Source organism: Bos grunniens, chromosome 5 (assembly GCF_055505025.1).
Source record: "Bos grunniens cultivar Pamir isolate PY7600 chromosome 5, Bosgru_T2T1.0, whole genome shotgun sequence".
Taxonomy (NCBI): domain Eukaryota; kingdom Metazoa; phylum Chordata; class Mammalia; order Artiodactyla; family Bovidae; genus Bos; species Bos grunniens.
The window spans coordinates 98,387,178-98,403,202 of record NC_141169.1 but is presented as its reverse complement, the minus strand read 5'-3'; the positions used below and the strand labels follow the sequence as shown (position 1 = coordinate 98,403,202).

Genomic DNA, 16,025 nt, shown 5'->3' with positions numbered 1-16,025 from the left:
GACTGATTGGACCCTGTCATTTGAGTTTGACATCAGTTCACAATAGGCTTTTATTTTCCTTTTGGCCGGAAATGGTGTCTTGAGAAACTTTTATTTATTTATATATGTATTTCTTTATGATGGAAGTATAGACCAAGCACGCACATCATCATAGTTGGTTTGCGGTCTTGTGTCTGCTCTGCAGCACTGATTCAGTTATATACACTCTTTTTCTGTATTCTTTTCCATCATGGTTTATGCTAGGATATTAAATATAGCCCCCAGCGCTATACGGTAGCACCATGTTGCTTATCCGTCCTGTATGTACTAGTTTGCATATGCTAACCCCAAACTCAAGCAAGAGAGTTCCAGAAAAACATTTATTTTTGCTTTATTGACTATGCCAAAGCCTTTGACTGTGTGGATCACATAAACTGTGGAAAATTCTGAAAGAGATGGGAATAGCAGACCACCTGACCTGCCTCTTGAGAAATCTCAGTTAGAACTGGACATGGAACAACAGACTGGTTGCAAATAGGAAGAGGAGTACGTCAAGGCTGTATATTGTCACCCTGCTTATTTAACTTCTATGCAGGGTACATCATGAGAAACGCTGGACTGGAAGAAACAAGCTGGAATCAAGATTGCTGGGAGAAATATCAATAACCTCAGATATGCAGATGACACCACCCTTATGGCACAAAGTGAAGAGGAACTCAAAAGCCTCTTGATGGAAGTGAAAGTGGAGAGTGAAAAAGTTGGCTTAAAGCTCAACATTCAGAAAACGAAGATCATGGCATCCGGTCCCATCACTTCATGGGAAATAGATGGGGAAACAGTGGAAACCGTGTCAGACTTTATTTTTTTGGGCTCCAAAATCACTGCAGATGGTGACTGCAGCCATGAAATTAAAAGGACGCTTACTCCTTGGAAGGAAAGTTATGACCAACCTAGATAGCATATTCAAAAGCAGACACATTACTTTGCCAACAAAGGTTCGTCTAGTCAAGGCTATGGTTTTTCCTGTGGTCATGTATGGATGTGAGAGTTGGACTGTGAAGAAGGCTGAGCGCAGAAGAATTGATGCTTTTGAACTGTGGTGTTGGAGAAGACTCTTGAGAGTCCCTTGGACTGCAAGGAGATCCAAGCAGTCCATTCTGAAGGAGATCAGCCCTGGGATTTCTTTGGAAGGAATGATGCTAAAGCTGAAACTCCAGTACTTTGGCCACTTCATGCGAAGAGTTGACTCATTGGAAAAGACTCTGATGCTAGGAGGGATTAGGGGCAGGAGGAGAAGGGGACGACAGAGGATGAGATGGCTGGATGGCATCACTGACTGGATGGACGTGAGTCTGAGTGAACTCCGGGAGTTGGTGATGGACAGGGAGGCCTGGTGTGCTGCGATTCATGGGGTCGCAAAGAGTCGAACACGACTGAGCGACTGAACTGGACTGAACCCCAAACTCACAATCCATCCCTCCCCTTCCCCTCCTGACCACCGAAGTCTGTCCTCTGTGTCTGTGAATCTGGAAAACTCCTGTTTTAGGTCATGGTTGTGACACACACTGACAGTCCGTTTGACCAGGTAGAGCTCACTGTGGAAAAGCTGGTGGTAGTGTGGTGGGGCGGCCCTTTGATCAGATCTGGAGTCTGGCCCTGGCGCCGGCAGTCCGTGCCGTGTGGACTGACCCTCTCCGGGGTGGCCTCCTTCTGTAAAGTGAGGAGGGGTGGGACGAGATGATCTCTGAGGCCCCCTGCTGTGCTAAAACTCCATGTTCTGAGCCCCCTCGGTGAAGTCAAGGATTGTGAAATGCTTGTATAAGTGAAATGTCAGAGTACAAAATGTACAAGCAGACTTTGCCAGAGAAAATGTCACTCAAGTTTATCTGCTAATAAATAGTGTATTCCCTTTGGTCTCCTCTTGGTTTTTGTTTTGTGAATGTTCGTGTTAGGTCTGGCAGCTTGTTCTCCTTGTTATTAAAAAAAGAAATGGTGGTGCTTAAATTAGGAACAAAAGTGTCCTTTCACTCTACTGGAAAACTGTGAAAATTGCCATATTAATGCATCTGTCAAGGGTATCAAGAAGGTCCTGAACACGTGGCCCAACATGGTATATATTTCATTGAAGTGAATCATTTGAATTAATGGGCTCTGAAGAAAAGATAGGGGGAGATTAGGCTTAAAAAGCATAAGTTTGAATTCTGACTTTACTGCTAGGATGAGCTGTGTGACCCTGGACACATTTTATGATCTCTGACCCCTGATTCTGCAGCTCTAGTAGAAGACTATTTTCCCTATAGGCCTCTTGTGAGAAATAAAGATAATGTATCTGTGGTATATAGTACAGTGCCTGACATTTAATTGGTACTCACCCAGGTGGCGCTAGTGGTAAAGAACCCACCTGCCACTTCAGAAGACTTAAGAGACGTCAGTTAGATCCCTGTATCTGGAAGATCCCCTGGAGGAGGGCATGGCAACCCACTCCAGTATTCTTGCGTGGAGAATCCCCATGGACAGAGGAGCCTAGGGGGCTGCAGTCCACGGGGTTGCAAAGAGTCGGACACGACTGAAGCAACGGAGCGTGCATCCACAGTGGGCAGTGGTTGTAACTGTTAAACATTATTTTATTTTAAAAAATACTTTTATTTATTTGGCGGCGTCAGGTCTTAGTTGCATCGTCCGGGATCTTTTATTGCAGTGCATGGATTCTCTAGTTGTGATGCTCAGACTCCGTAGTTGTGGTGTGTGGGCTTAGCTGCTCTGCAGGATGGAATCTTAGTTCCCCAACCAGGGATCGAACCCATGTTCCCTGCACTTGCAAGGTGGATTCTTCAACACTGGACCACCAGGGAAGTCCCTGTTATTATGTGATTTTATTACATTCATTAAAATACCTAGGGAATTACTAAATTATATATTGTGTTCTACCTTCCTAGTTATCCTAATATGATGTACAAGATTACTGCAAGAAACAGTCCAGCTAGTATGGATTTCAGTTCCTGTTTTTGGTAGACCTTGTAGACTGAGATTTGCCAGGGAAGGATTTCCCTGCTTGTCTGACTTACAGATCAAAGGTGTGATGTGAGAATAAGTGGCAAGAGTTTACTCTTATCTGTAAGAGTCACCATAAACAATTGCCTTTGGAAATAGTCACATCAGAACATCCAGTGTGTGGTAATTGATGTCATCAAGCCTATGGCATAATTGATGAAAACATCTGCCTGTCATCTGTCTGTTGTGCAAGAGGGTGGCACCCCGGAGAAGATTCCCACAGAGAGCTCCCGGTCCTCTTCGGGGATGGTCGTCTGGAGAAGGGTCAGAAAGCCAGAAACCATAGAGTTGACTTGGAAGAGTTTTTGTTGCAACCTAGGAAACCCTCACTTTTATAATCTGTCTGAATCCCCATGAGAATGGATGGATGATGGTGGGCTAGAATGGGCCAAACTTTGGTTGACAGCAAGGGGCAGTCCATTTTCTGAAGTGGAGACAGCTGATCATATGGGTCACAGGCAAAATCAGGAGGTAGCAGATGTGTGAAAGCTCAAGAATGAAGCCACAGCGTCAGGTTCTTAAAGCTGAAGAAAGACCTCCAGAAGATGCTTCCAGTCAGAGTGACGTTAGGAAGGTGGACATTATGGGTTCAGTGCAGGGACAAGTCAGGAATGCGACTTCCCTGGTGGCTTGGTGGTTAGAGACTCGGCACAGCCACTGCAGGGGATGTGGGTCCCACCCCTCGTTGGGGAACTGAGATCCTGCATGCCATGTGGCATGGCTAAAAAATAAATAAAACAAAAAAATTTTTAAAAAGAACAAATCCTAAAGGAAATCAGTCCTGAGTATTCATTGGAAGGACTGATGTTGAAGCTGAAACTCCAGTACTTTGGCCACCTGATGAGAAGAACTGACTCATTGGAAAAGACCCTGATGCTGGGAAAGATTGAGGGCAGGAGGAGAAGGGGACAACAGAGGATGAGACGGTTGGATGGCATCACTGACTCAATGGACATGGATTTGGGTGGACTCTGGGAGTTGGTGATAGACAGGGAGGCATGGCGTGCTGCAGTTCATGGGGTCTCAAAGAGTTGGACACGACTGAGTGACTGAACTGAAGGAAGGTTCCAGGCAATGATTAAGAACTTGAGTTTGAGGTACCTCTCATTGTTTTATAGGATACACTTCAGTGGTTTTTGGTGTATTCACAAACTTGAGTAGCCAGTATCACTATCTAATTCCAGAACATTTCATCACCCCCCAAAATAAGCACTGTATAAATTAGCCATCACTCCCCACGCCCCATTCTCCCACCCCTGGCAACCACTAATCTCCTTTCTGTCTCTCTGAGTCGCCTTTTCTGGGCATTTCACATACATGGAATCATAAGGTGTGGCCTGTTGTATCTGGCTTTTCACTTAATATAGTGTTTTCAGAGTTCATCCATGGTGTGGCTTATATCAGTATCGCTTCCCTTTTTATGACTAAGCACTATTCTGTTGTATGGATATATCACAATTTGGTTTATCCGTTTCCCAGTTGATGGGCATTTGCGTTGTTCCTGCTTTGTGAGTATTATGAAATAATGTTGTCATGAACATTTGCTTGCAGGTTTTTCTGTGAATAGCTGTTTCAATTCTCTTGAGTATATCTATCAAAGAATAAAATTGCTGGGTCGTGTGGTATTTAATGGTCACCCTGTGTTTAATTCTTGGAGAAACTAAAGTGTGCCGTAGCATTCACGTTCCCACCAGCTGTGCATGAGGATTCCAGTTTCTCCGTGTCCTCACCAGCACTTGCTGCCTAGCTTTTTATTTCAGCCATCCTAGTGAGTGTCAAGTTGTAGCTGTTTGTGGTTTTGATCTTCGTTTTCCTAGTGACTGAAGATGTTGAGCACCTTTCTGTGTGCCCACTGGACAGAATTTCAAGCTGTATGTTTGCAGCCCCAGATTTTGCCCTTGGGACAGTACTAATTTACTTGGTTATGTCAGCTGCTCTCTAATCACAATCAGTAGTTCTGAGATTTAGAATCGGAGAAAGAGTGAAGCTTTTTATAAAGCACTGAAGCAGTTTCTTTTGAATGTGATCATATAATTGGGGAATTTCTTAGTTTTATGTTAGTACTTATGAAAAACAGATCTCCAAACAGATTTGGCCATCTGATGGTATTTCTTATATAAGTTTACATTTTTATAGTTCTGGTCTCTTTTTAAGTCATTTTCAATATATCGTCTCATTTGTAATCTTCATAACACTACTGTAAAATAATAGGTGGATGATGGACGGGTATTACTATTCCCATTTTTAAGAAGTAGAAACTCAGGCTCACACAGATAGTAGTATTTAAATTCAAGCCTTCTGACTTCTGTCTTTCTATGGTAGTGAATTATTAGCCAAGTCAAGGATTGGGGGGTAAGCCTGCATTGCTAAAAACCAGTGATATGCCCATCTCCAAAAAAACATTAAAGCCTTGGCCACATCCCTATAGATTGTTACACACCTGAGAATTCATTATTTGGATATATGTAAACTAGAATGAATTCTCAGTTTTCCATTTCACCCCTCTAGCTAGAAACAAAAATTATAATAAAAGAGCAGAGTTGTGTACCCCTGCGTATTCATTACACTTGGGAGCGCTGAAGGATATCTATACAAAGGAACAAAGCTGGGACTGGATTTGAAATGTGAGGAGAGGGCAGAAAGCCCTTGGTTCGCTGGCCTCAGCCCATTGTGGCCTCTAGCTCCCAACCTCCATATTCCTAAATTGACCAACTTGGGAAACCAGAATTTAAAGGCAGAATGAATACAGAGAACGTGGACTATTTGAGACCAAATAAAAATTGACCTTAAAGCTTAAGTTAACTGAGACATCACATTAAAAGCTGAACATTACTTTTAAAGGATGGAAAAAATGAGTGACTTTTTAAAATAGAGTCTCAAGTTCTTGAGCAATCTTTTTTAAAAAATATTTATTGAGGCTGCGTTGGGTCTTGGTTGCATCGTGTGCGATCGTGTGCTGGGGGCGCACAGGCTCACTGGTTGCCGTGTGTGGGCTTACTTGCTCCGAGGCATGTGGGATCTTAGTTCCCAGACCAGGGATCAAACCTGTGTCTCCTGCATTGCAAGTCAGATTCCTAACCACAGGACCACCAGGTGAGTCCTAAGTCCTTAAGCAGTCTTTTTTTAACAGTTTTTTTTTTAAAAAAGACTTAAGTAACTTAAGAAGAGGAGGAAAAGCAATAATCTGTTGATTGTATAGAGTTGAATTTTGTTAACTGTGAAACACGGTTTGTCTAATCATTTTCTTTTGATCTGTGAAAAAGTTAAATTTTCTTTTTACCATCTTGAACCTATCTACAGCTTAGGGTTTTAGAATTTAGAAGATGTACACTCTTCTTTCTGAAGCTCTTGCTGTTGTCATGCATCTTTTTTCTAACTTAGGGCTGTTTACTCTTGAAGTATGTATCACTACTTTGACAAGGTTATCTTTACTTTGAAAGGGAAGTTCCATGAAGCATTTAGACATCTTCCATGGGATGACCTACCTTTCCCAAACTAGCATCAAAGCTTATTCTATCAGGAAATTTTAAAAAATAATTTTTGAAGCATTGTACTCTCGCTAGAGAGGATATCGTCTATTGAAGCTCTTCTGCTTGCTTTCAAAATATTTTTTGAAAAATGTATATATACATGCAAGTATATGTATATATTTTTATTTTACCATGTTGGTAGCACCAAACAGTGGTAATAGTAACTCATTCTCATGGCTGAACATATAAATCAAAAACATACGGAAGGACTTGTAGGTAAATAATGATTTCAGTTATTACATAGTGTGAAATGTTTCTGTAAGGAAACTTGGTGGGTAAGTAATGTGACTGTGTTGTAAGATTTTCAGTAGCAGAAGCTCAGAACAAAAATAAAACTTACCAGCAAAAAACGCAATGGTAGATTGTCCTCTGAGTGATTGTGTAAACCTTGAAGATAGTGTAATAGTGGTGAGGCATAAAAGTTGCTCACCCGCCTTTAAAATTCCTTTTTTTAATGTTTTTCTTTCTTTATGTATTTGGCTGTACTGGGTCTTAGTTGCAGCCTGAGAACTCTTAGTTGCAGCATGTGGGATCAGTTCCCTGATGATGGATGAAACTCGGGCCTCCTGCATTGGGAGCACAGTCTCAGGCACTGCACCACCAGGCGCTTTATAAAACAGAGATACGTGCGCCTACGTGGATATCTTCAAAGGTCATCATTTTCTCTGCCCGTATTTACTTAATCTTGCTTTTCCATTTCTCATGAGAAAGAGGTTTCTAGACATAGTTTCTCTTTCAGTTCTCATGTTTTTGGTAATGTGTTTATCTGGGGCTCTTCTGTGTGTTTGTGCGTGTTATCTCATTATTCCTCACATTAATCACATGAGGTAAGTCCTAACATTATGCCTAGTTTAAGGGTGAAGAAACTGAAGGTCGAAGAGGTTAAGTAATTGGTTCAAGGTCACAAAGATGATCAGTCATATGCACAACCGAGATTTTAACCCAGTTTTGTCTGACAGCACTGTCTTCAGCTGCAAGCTATATACAGTCAGCCGTAAAGCTAGAATGGTGACGTGCTCACAGTAACCCTTTATTTTGTTGTTTCTCCTGAAGCCCATGCCCAACTTCTGAGAGAAGCCCACTGCTCTCAGAGTGACTTGTGAGTCACGCAGCTCCAGCTCAGAAATGCCTCAGATGTCTGAGCAGGTCATTTTGCAGGGTCTGGATGGTCAGTTCACACCTTAGGTGAAAGCTCTGGCAAAACCTTAGGAGGTCAGCTGTTGAGGGTTTAAACCAATGGATCTGAAAACCACCGAGTGCTTTTCTGCCACCCCAGCTCAGCAAGGACAGGAGCATCTGTGAAACAGGTCCCTCCCCAGTGAAGTGCTCAGCCCCGTGGGTGCTGGTGTCATGCGTAGCCACTTCTCATCTGGGAGCAGTAGCTATCTAGAGACATAGATAGCATAGACAGGGGTGGCATCCAGGGTCATCTTGATCGTGGACAAAATGCCTGCAGTGTCTTCACAGTGATATGGCCGTTGACCACGATGTCTTCTTTCCACACTGTGTCGGGGCTTCCCCCTGGGAGTTCTGTGGAAAATGCTGTCTGGTTAATATCTAGCTTCTCTTTTTCCTGATCTGTAGTCCACCTTACTTAGCAGTGCCCATGGATTCAGTCTTCAGGCAAGTTTTACTTTTTTACCCGAGATCCAGATTCTACTTCAAGCTCACCTCCGGCAAGCTCACCTACTTCAAGCTTTCCCTGGGCTCCCAGACATTTCCAGGGGCTCCCCTCCTTTCCTTCATAATAAATTCAGTTGACATTCAGCTGATCAGTTGGAGGCTCACTTTCCTGGAAGGGATCTTGATTCTCCTTTTTAGGGCTTCCCTGATGGCTCAGCGGTTAAAGGATCTGCCTGCAAGGTAGGAGACTCAGGAGATGTGGGTTCTATCCCTGGGTCGGGAAAACCCCCTGGAGAAGGAAATGGTCACCCATTCCAGTATTCGTGCTTGAACAATCCCATGGACAGAGGAGCCTGGCGGGCTACAGTCCAAAGGGTCTCCAAGAGTTGGATACCACTAAGTGATTAAGCATACATGCAAAAAGATCTTAAAAGCAGATTTTCTTTAGAAATTCAATGAATGTTTTAATGAGACAAAGGCCCAGGTCAATTCTCCTGAAAAAAAAAAGAAAAAAGAAACTTGGATTTTTTTTTTCTTAATATTGAGTTGTAAGTGGTCTTTACATATTCTGAATATATGTGTGTGTGTGCGTATATATACATATATACGCACACACACACATATATATATAATAGTCTGTGTCTTGGCTTATCATTTTCTTAATGATATCTTTCGAAGAGAAATTTTAAAATTCTTTTTAAATTTTTAAAAATTTTAAAATTTAAAACTTCAATGATCAGTTTAACCATTTTTTTTTTTTTTATAGTTAATGTTTTTCGGACCTAAGAAATCTTTCCTTTCTATAGGATAGCAAAGGTTTTTCTCCTGTGTTTCCTTCTAAAAGTTTTATAGTTTTAGATTCTGTATTTAGGCCTGTGATTCATTTCATGCTAATTTTTGTGAAGGGAGTGAGATGTGGGGGTTCAGGTTTTTTTTTCTGTATAGATATCTAGTTGTTCTATAAATTGTTGAAAAACTTTCTTTTCTCTAATATATTACCTTGGAAACTTTGGTTTAAAAAAACAGTCAACTGACCACATATGTTTAGATCTATTTCTGCACTCGTTTCAGTTACTCTGGTCTATATGTGCCTGTCTCCATGCCACTACCACACTGTTCTGATTACTGTAGGTTTATATTAGGTCTTGAAACAAGTACTATAAGTCTCTCAAACTTTCTTTTGTGCCTTTTTTTTTTTTTTTTTGCCACACCTTGCACAGCTTGTGGAATCTCAGTCCCCCAACCAGGGATTGAATCTGAGCCACTGCAGTGAAAGCCTGGAATCCTAACCACAGTACATCAGGGAGTTTCCTAAACTTGGTTCTTTTTCATACTTCTTTTGACCATTCTATTTAGTTACAATCAGCCAATCAAATCCCCACCCCCAAAAAAAGAGCCATCTAGAATTTTGATTTAGATTGAAAATGAATCTATAAATCGATTTGGTAAAAATTGACATCTTGATATTTAGTCTTCCATGAACATGGTATATACCTCTCCATTTTTTGAGATCTCCTTTAATTTTTCACAGCAGCGTTTTGTAATATCAGTGTTCAGGTCTTATACGTATTTTTTTGGCATTTTCTCTAAGTTGATGTTCATGCAGTTGTTAAGTTTTATATATATTTTTTCATTCCATTGTTGGGTTGTTCACTGCGAATATGTAGAAATGCAATTGATTTTTGTATATTAACTGTGTGTCTTGCAACCCTGCTAAGTTCACTTGTTGGTTTTATTAGGTTTTGGGTCTAAGTATCCATAGGATTTTCTAGGCACACTATCATGTCATCTGTAGATTAAGACCATTTTATTTATTCCTATCCAGTGCCTGTGCCTTTTATTTCCTCTGGTTGTCTTATTGCACTGTCTAGGATCTCTAATATAATGCTGAATAGAAGTGGCGAGAGTAGGAAAGAATCCTTGCCTTATTCCTGCTCTTAGGGAGAAAACTGTTGTCTGCCACTATGATGTTAAGTGTTGGTTTTTCATAGACACCTTTGTCAGATTGAGGGAGTTCCCTTCTGTTCCTAATTTGCTGAAATGTTTTATAAATGAATTTGTCCGGTGCTTTTTCTGCATTGATTTGAAATGATTGTGATTTTTAATCTTTATTATATCAAAATGACTTTGATTTTCAGATGCTGAGAAAGCTTACATCCTTTAGATAAACCCCACTTGGTAATGATATACTGTCCATTTTGCATATTGCTGCTTTGATTTGCTAATATTTTGGACCCATTGCTGGCAATGGACCAGCCAGATGGGCAAATCCACATCAGGTATTTGGAACGAGTCTGAACCCCTTCTACAGATGTCTCATGTCTTAGTAAAGCTTGTACTTGCACAAATAATCTTATCTCCTTTTTCACCTGCCCTTTGAAATACACTACCACCAGTGACAATGTGTGAATATGTGGGGCAAGTTTTAAAGTATGAATTTAAGAGTAAACAGCAAGTTCTAAGGGTAGGGACTCTATCACATTCATTCTATCAGTGTAAGTTTAAATCCCACTGGTTTACCAAGACCTGGAATTACAGTGGCTCATACAGAAATTTGTTGTTCTTTCCCATTCCTGGGAAAAGTTGCATTGGGCAAAAGTCCTCATAGGCCCAGACTTCATCTGGTTCACCGCTGTGCCAACCCAAGGATTGTGACCTTCGTTATTCTTGTGACCCATGAGGACTGCATCTGCCTTTGAGCATCAGCAGAGGGAGGGAGGGGATGAAGGAGAAGAGGAGGAGCAGGCCTGCTAACTTTTAAGGAAGACGCCTGGAAGCTCCATGAGAGACTTCCTCCTGTACAAGCCGCGGACTAGTCCTTAGTCATGTGGTCACAGCAAGGCCAGGGTTTTGAGGCAAGAGTCATGAGGACTAGTCATTCTCTGTCTGTTGGGAAAATCCAATAGTTTTTTTCTTGAACTTAAATCGTTTTGCTGAAAGTTCCTGAAACAAGGTTATGTGCAACATTTCTCCTTCTGGGCCTGAGTTTCCTAGAATAGTAAAGTCATGTTAACAAAGAGAGTGGAAGAGAAAAGTCATGTTAATGTACACAGTCTGCTGTGTGGGTGTAAACAGTTGATTCTCAATATCCGTATCGCTAGGACCGCACATGATGTGTGGCAGTAAATGTCTGCTGTCTCTGTGTTGTATTTACGCTTCCTTGTTGGAATCTCAGTGCCAGAATAAAAATGGGAAAGGTAAAGATGCTCCAGTTTGTCCAGATGCTAAGATGCAGGGCAGGGTCACTGCTGTGCACCTGAAGCTCTCACCACACTGTCAATCGGCTGTACTCCAATACAGAATAGAAAGGGTTAAAGTGGTAAAGCTTCCGAATTGTATTAATCCTGACAATGCCTAAAGCTGTGTCAGATATGCTAGAGGAAGTCTGTGCCTGGGGCTCATGGGTACATACTACAGTAGGGATTAGGGCTTAGTCGTCAGGAGCAGTGGCAAGAGAGTGAAGGCCAGGCCTTCTTAGAGGTTAGAGTGTTTTGTGCTTGTCTTTATCACACCATGCTCGCAGGCTCTGCGGAAACAAGCATTGAGCGTCTGCCAGCACCTTGCCTGATACCAGGGCTAGGAAGGGCCTTGCCTGGGAGACACAAGAAGGAAGGACTGAGGGAGCATCTGCGCTTTGAGACAGAAACTTGAGTCTTGGTGGTGTGATTGTTTCTTCCCTGGTCAGGGAACAGCAGCAGGCAGAGAGGGAGTGGATGTGGGACTGTGCAGAGGAAGGGTACGGGCATATGACACTCTGGTGGTACACTGTCCCTGTTTTTATCCAGATGATCGGTTCCAAAGAACCCCATCAAGGGAGGAAAAGAGATCCCAGAAGGGGAGCCCAGAACCCCAAATTTGTTTGACTGGAGGGAGGGTGCATGAAGCAGTCCTCTATTTACCTCTCATGGTGTTGACTTGACTTGGTTGACATTTGTGGTTCTGGCAGAGAGTGCCACTCCCTCCCGGCAGCTCATGTAGATTGACTGTGCTCCGCAGCAAGGACGGAGGACCAAGTGAATTGTAAAAGTCCTCAGTGCTAGGCTGAGCCCTGAGCTGGGGTGGTGGTGGTGTTCAGTCCCTAAGTCATGTCCGACTCCTTGTGACCCCATGGACTGCAGCCCACCAGGTTCCTCTGTCCTCCACTGTCTCCCACGCATGGGTGTGTGTCTGCTAAGTCGCTTCAGTTATGTCTGACTGCCTGCAGCCCTGTGGACTGTGGCCCGCCAGGATCCTCTGTGCATAGGATTCTCCAGGCAAGAATACTTCAGTGTGCTGCCATGTCCTCCTCCAGGGGATCTTCCCGACCCAGGGATCAAACCCACGTTTCTTATGTCTTCTGCATTAGCAGGCGGGTTCTTTACCACTACGCCATCTGGGAAGCCACCACTATCTCCCAGGGTTTGCTCAAATTATGTCCATTGAGTTGGTGATGGTATCCAATCATCTCATCCTCTGCCACCCGCTTCACCTTTTGCCTTCAATCTTTCCCAGCATCAGGGTCTTTTCCAATGTGTCAGCTCTTCACAGCAGGTGGCCAAAGTATTGGAGCTGGTATGTTAGCACACCTCATCTCATTTTGTCCTCCCAACAACCCTGCAAATCTGCCATCAGTCCCCTGATTTTTGCAGATGAGAAACCTGAGACAGGAAGGATGAGTATTAGCAACTCAAGTGGCAATTGTTGTCATTCAGTCGCTCAGTCATGTCTCACTCTTTGCTACCCCATGGACTGCAGCATGCCAGACTTTTCTGTCCTTCACCGTCTCCCGGAGCTTGCTCAAACTCATGTCCATTGAGTCGGTGATGCCATCCAACCATCCTGTCCTCTGTTGTCCCCTTCTCCTCATGCTTTCAGTCTTTGCCAGCATCAGGGTCTTTTCTAATGAGTGGCTCTTCGCATCAGGTGGCCAAAATATTGGAGCTTCAGCTTCAGCATCAGTCCTTCCAATGAATATTCAGGACTGATCTCCTTTAGAATGGACTGGTTGGATCTCCCTGCAGTCCAAGGGCCTCTCAAGAGTCTTCTCCAGTACCACAGTTCAAAACCATCGATCTGAGACGCTCAGCCTTCTTTGTGGTCCAAGTCTCACATCCATACATGACCACTGGGAAAACCACAGCTTTGACGAGAGGACCTTTGTCGGCAAACTAATGTCTCTTTTTTAATACACTGTCTAGGTTTGTCATAGCTTTTCTTTCAAGGAGCAAGCGTCTTTTAATTTCATGGCTGCAATCACCATCTGCAGTGATTTTGGAGCCCAAGAAAATAAAATCTGTCACATTTCCATTGTTTTCCCATCTATTTGCCATAAAGTGATGGGACCAGATGCCATGATCTTCGTTTTTTGAATGTTGAGTTTTAAGCCAACTTTTTCACTCTCCTCTTTCACCCTCATTAAGAGGCTCTTTAGTTCCTCTTCACTTTCTGCCATAAGGGTGGTATCATCTGGATATCTGAGGTTATTGATGTTTTTCCCAGCAATCTTGATTCCAGCTTGTACTTCATCCCACCTGGCATTTCACATGATGTACTCTGCAAAAAAGTTAAATAAGCAGGGTGACAATATACAGCCTTGATGTACTCCTTTCCCAACTTTGAACTAGTCCATTGTTCCATGTCCAGTTCTGACTGTTGCTTCTTGACCTGCATACAGGTTTCGCAGGAGGCAGGGAAGATGGTCTGGTATTCCCATCTCTTTCAGAATTTTTCACAGTTTGTTGTGATCCACACAGTCAGAGGCTTTAGTGTAGTCAATGAAGCAGAAGTAGATGTTTTTCTGGAATTCTCTTGCTTTTTCTATGATCCAGTGGATGTTGGCAATTTGATCTCTGGTTCCTCTGCCTTTTCTAAATCCAGCTTGTTGGTTCACATACTGTTGAAGCCTGGCTTGGAGAATTTTGAACATTACTTTGCTAGCATGTGAAATGAGTGCATTTGTGTGGTAGTTTGAACATTCTTCGGCATTGCCCTTCTTTGGGGTTGGAAGGAAAACTGATCTTTTCTTGTCCTCTGGCCACTGCTGAGTTTTCCATATTAGCTGGAATATTGAGTGCAGCACTTTTCACAGCATCATGTTTTAGGATTTGAAATAGCTCAGCTGGAATTCCATCACCTCCACTAGCTCTGTTCGTAGTGATGCTTCCTAAGGCCCACTTGACTTCACACTCCAAGATGTCTGGCTCTAGGTGACTGATAACACCATCGTGGTTATCTGGGTCATTAGGATCTTTTTTGTATAGTTCTCCTGTGTATTCTTGCCACCTCTTCTTAATATCTTCTGCTTCTGTTAGGTCCTTTATTGTGCCCATCTTTGCATGAAATGTTCCCTTGGTATCTCTAATTTTCTTGAAGAGATCTCTATAGTCTTTCCTATTCTGTTGTTTTACTCTATTTCTTTGCGTTGTTCACTGAGGAAGGTTTTCTTACCTCTCCTTGCTTTTCTTTGGAACTCTGCATTCAGATGGATATATCTTTTCTCCTTTGTCTTTCTCTTCTCTTCTCAACTATTTGTAAGGCCTCCTCAGACAGCCATTTTGCCTTTTTGCATTTCTTTTTCTTGGGGATGGTTTTGATCACCACCTCCTATACAGTGTCACGAACCTCTGTCCATAGTTCTTCAGGCACTCTATCAGATCTAATCCCTTGAATCTTTTTCTCACTTCCAGTGTATAACCATAAGGGATTTGATTTAGGTCATACCTGAATGGCCTAGTGGTTTTCCCTACTTTCTTCACTTTAAGTCTGAATTTTGCAAACAGTCAGCTCCCAGCCTTGTTTTTGCTGACTTATAGAGCTTCTCCATCTATACCAATGGCAGAGCCAGAGTCAAACCCCATCTGCCTGATTTCCCAGCCCAGGATTCTTTCTATAGAGAAAAAGAGCTAGAAACTCCCTGGGCCTCACCTAGGACTAAGTGGCTTACACACCCAGAACGGGACCTGGGGGCTTTCACCTCACTCCCCCTGCAGAGGGTTCCAGCCACATTCGGGAAGGTTTTCGTCCCCCAGGCTTCCACTTCCAGGAACGCTGGTCGTCCTCCACGTGGCCCGTGGTCCGCACCTGTTGCTCGCCACGCCCCAGCCCCCCCAGCCCCACCGCCACCCCCCGCCAGCCCGACCATCCTCTCGCTGGGACTTGTTTCCACGGGATTGAACGTGTCTCACTTCTCTTGCCCCTGCAGATGGATCTGTCTGTAGAAACCCTCTTTAGCTTCATGCAGGAGCGCCAGAAAAGGTATGCCAAATACGCCGAGCAGATCCAGAAGGTCAATGAGATGTCGGCCATCCTGCGTCGCATCCAGATGGGCATCGACCAGACGGTACCGCTACTGGAGCGACTCAACAGCCTGCTGCCCGAGGCCGAGCGCCTGGAGCCCTTCAGTGTGAAGCCCGACCGCGAGCTCAGGCTGTAGCCAAGCCCCCCGGCACCACCAGGGCCGCGGGGCCTTTGGAACCAGAGACACAGGAGGTGACCTAGGTCAGGGGAGTGTGGTGCTCCCCAAGGGCACAGGAGGCAGTCCATTGCCCTGGAGACCTGTGATGCTCCAGCCCTCCCCTTGATGCGCTTTCCCCTGCAAAGCCAACCAACCTGCCCTCCATGGTCTCCGAAGTGGGAATATTTGAACTCTTAGGAATTCTGTACAGAACCCTGCCTTGGGAGTTATTTTTTTAATTTAGTTTGCTTTTTTTTTTTAATTGACAGTGTATATTATCTAATCTAGCTTGCAGACTGAAACTATGAAGAGAAGGGGAAGAAGACTTGAGGAAGCCCTGTGTCCCTGATGCCTCTGTGACATTTTTCTCCATAGGCTGTCCGGGTTGCATACATAAAGAGCTAACTTAA

The 16,025-nt window shown here is 43.4% G+C and overlaps 1 protein-coding gene across 2 annotated transcripts in view; it reads left to right on the top strand.

The window, feature by feature from the left end:
• The window catches only part of BORCS5 (BLOC-1 related complex subunit 5), a 97,373-nt gene extending 81,348 nt beyond the window's left edge, over positions 1-16,025 (top strand). For both annotated transcript variants that reach the window (XM_086401978.1, XM_086401977.1), the window contains exon 4: positions 15,364-16,025. In XM_086401978.1, the coding sequence (XP_086258104.1) occupies positions 15,364-15,594 (231 nt within the window). In that variant the 3' untranslated portion in view covers positions 15,595-16,025. The remainder of the gene's footprint in view (positions 1-15,363) is intronic.